The 2,070-nt window shown below is 40.3% G+C and overlaps 1 protein-coding gene across 1 annotated transcript; it reads right to left on the bottom strand.

Annotated features, from left to right (window-relative positions):
- Positions 1 to 291: 291 nt before the first annotated feature.
- On the bottom strand, positions 292 to 1,495 carry LOC131151050 (uncharacterized). The gene has a single exon (XM_058102224.1). The coding sequence runs from the start codon at positions 1,214 to 1,216 to the stop codon at positions 692 to 694; it is 525 nt and encodes a 174-aa protein (XP_057958207.1). The 5' UTR covers positions 1,217 to 1,495; the 3' UTR covers positions 292 to 691.
- Between the last annotated feature and the right edge of the window lie 575 nt (positions 1,496 to 2,070).

Below are 2,070 nucleotides of genomic sequence, written 5' to 3'. Positions count from 1 at the left end.
GTTTCAAGTTTGAACCAATTAGAACATCCTAGCAGATAACATGATTGGCTTATAGCAAAGTCATACGAATTTTACCATTTCAAATCCTAAATTAATATTAACGAATTTGAATTTGGAGTATTAAATCTAAATTTAATTTGTGTGAATTAAAATAAAATTTTATTCTATATTTTGTATGAACCAAATTTGTGGAGTAAGAGAAGCAGGCAAAAATATGAAAAATAGATAATTCACAATACAAAGGAATTAACATTTCTAAACTTTAATCAAAGAGAGAATTGAAACTTTTCATAGTGACAAAAGTGATCCCCTTATTCCCTTCTATTAATATTAATGATAATGAAATTGAAAAAATATAATTAAAGCAAAACACTAAAATTGTCACAAATTTACAGATCCCTCGCCTGCATTACAAACAGAGAGAGAAGAGGAGAAGAGGAGAGAGATTACTTCAGTCAATAATTGCATGTGTTTTGGGACGGAAATGACCTTTTCGTCCTCTTCAGCTCGCCTACCCAGTCTGGAAATGAAGGGCATTTCGGGAAATGCAGAAAGTGAACACTCCGGTCCAACCTCTCTGCCATTAATGGATTTTGCCTTGAACATCGAAACTCTCCATCTTCTCTCGTCTGCGCGTTTGTAGATCTGCGAATCTGCCACATTATTTTCAATATATTTTTTTGGGGGCTTTTCAAAAACAACAAAGGAAAATCAAGATCAGAGCAGCGCAAGAAGGAATGGAGTAAATTGCGGGATGAACGGGGGGCGCCACCGCATTCGTATTCCCCTGCGGCGGAGGGTACTTGTAAAAATAAGGGAAGTATGGGACGATGGGGTTCGGCGGCGGCGGCCCCCCCGGGTAGTTGCTGTAGGGCGGCGGGTAGAAGCCCCCAGTGGAGCCCCCGCCGGGCGGCGGCGGCGAGTAGTACCCGGAGGACGGTGGTGGAGGAGAGTAGTAGTACCCGCTGCCTCCGTCGCCGGATGCGGGCGGGGACGGGGGCGGCGGGCAGTTGTTGGAAGAGGCCGGGGGAGACGGCGGAGGATTCGAGGGCACCGCCGGAGGCGGAGGAGACGGCGGTGGTGGCGACGGAACTGGATTGCAGGGGTTCGAACAGGAGGAGCACATTTGGCAGTCGGTCTGATCTTTGGACACCACCGACGCCATCACCGCTAGAAGAGGGAGGAGAGAGAGGAAGATTCTCCGGGGAGATCCCATTGTGGGGAATTTACCGATCAAGAGAAGCGAATCAAACCTAAAGAAAGATCAGAATGTTAAGAAACTCGAAAATCTGTCGTAAATTGATGCAAATTTTTTTGGTACTGAGAGAATTCAGAGCAGAAGAGAACGTCTAGAGAGAGAAAGAGTGAGGGCTTAGAGAGAGAGAGAGAGAGAGAGTGGAGATGGTAGCTGGTGGGAAGTGTAATGAGAGAGAGAGGGTGGAAATGGTGGCTGGTGGGAAGTGAAATGGGCTCACCACCAGTGTTTTATTTCGGGAAAAAAAAAAACAGAAAAGATATTTAAAAAATAATAAATAATAAGTAATTTATTTTTAAATTAAATTAAAAAAGTAAAAAAAGGGAAGAAGCGAGTGAGGAGGCTTCGGGAGTAAACACCGACGCGTTTGACTTTTAACACAGCACAACATAGAAACGGTAGGGCTTAGACCGAGGGTGTTTTGGACTTTTCAAATATTCAGAGACATTTCAGTAAAACTCTGCTTTGATTCGACCCATCAAGGTAGCATGGACTTAGATGTAAACACTGTATCTTATATTTAGATTTAAGTAGATTTGAATGAAATTAAAAATAATTTAAAATTATTTTTATTTAAATTTATATAAATTTAAATTTTATAATTCATATATTAAGTTTTAAAATTTTAATTTAGCTCATAATTAATGTAATTAGAATACATTTATTTCACTATTTAAGTGATTAGAGTTTCTGTGAAATGAGATAGAAATAGTTTACACTTAACAGTCACTTCGATGGAGGGTAGTTTAGACTTTTGCATATTCAGGGCATTTATTAGTACTTCTTTTACATTCATCCGATTAAAGTAACATTTG

Source organism: Malania oleifera, chromosome 3 (genome assembly GCF_029873635.1).
Source record: "Malania oleifera isolate guangnan ecotype guangnan chromosome 3, ASM2987363v1, whole genome shotgun sequence".
NCBI lineage: Eukaryota > Viridiplantae > Streptophyta > Magnoliopsida > Santalales > Ximeniaceae > Malania > Malania oleifera.
Note: the sequence above shows the minus strand (reverse complement) of the source record. Positions and strands in the feature narration are given on the sequence as shown.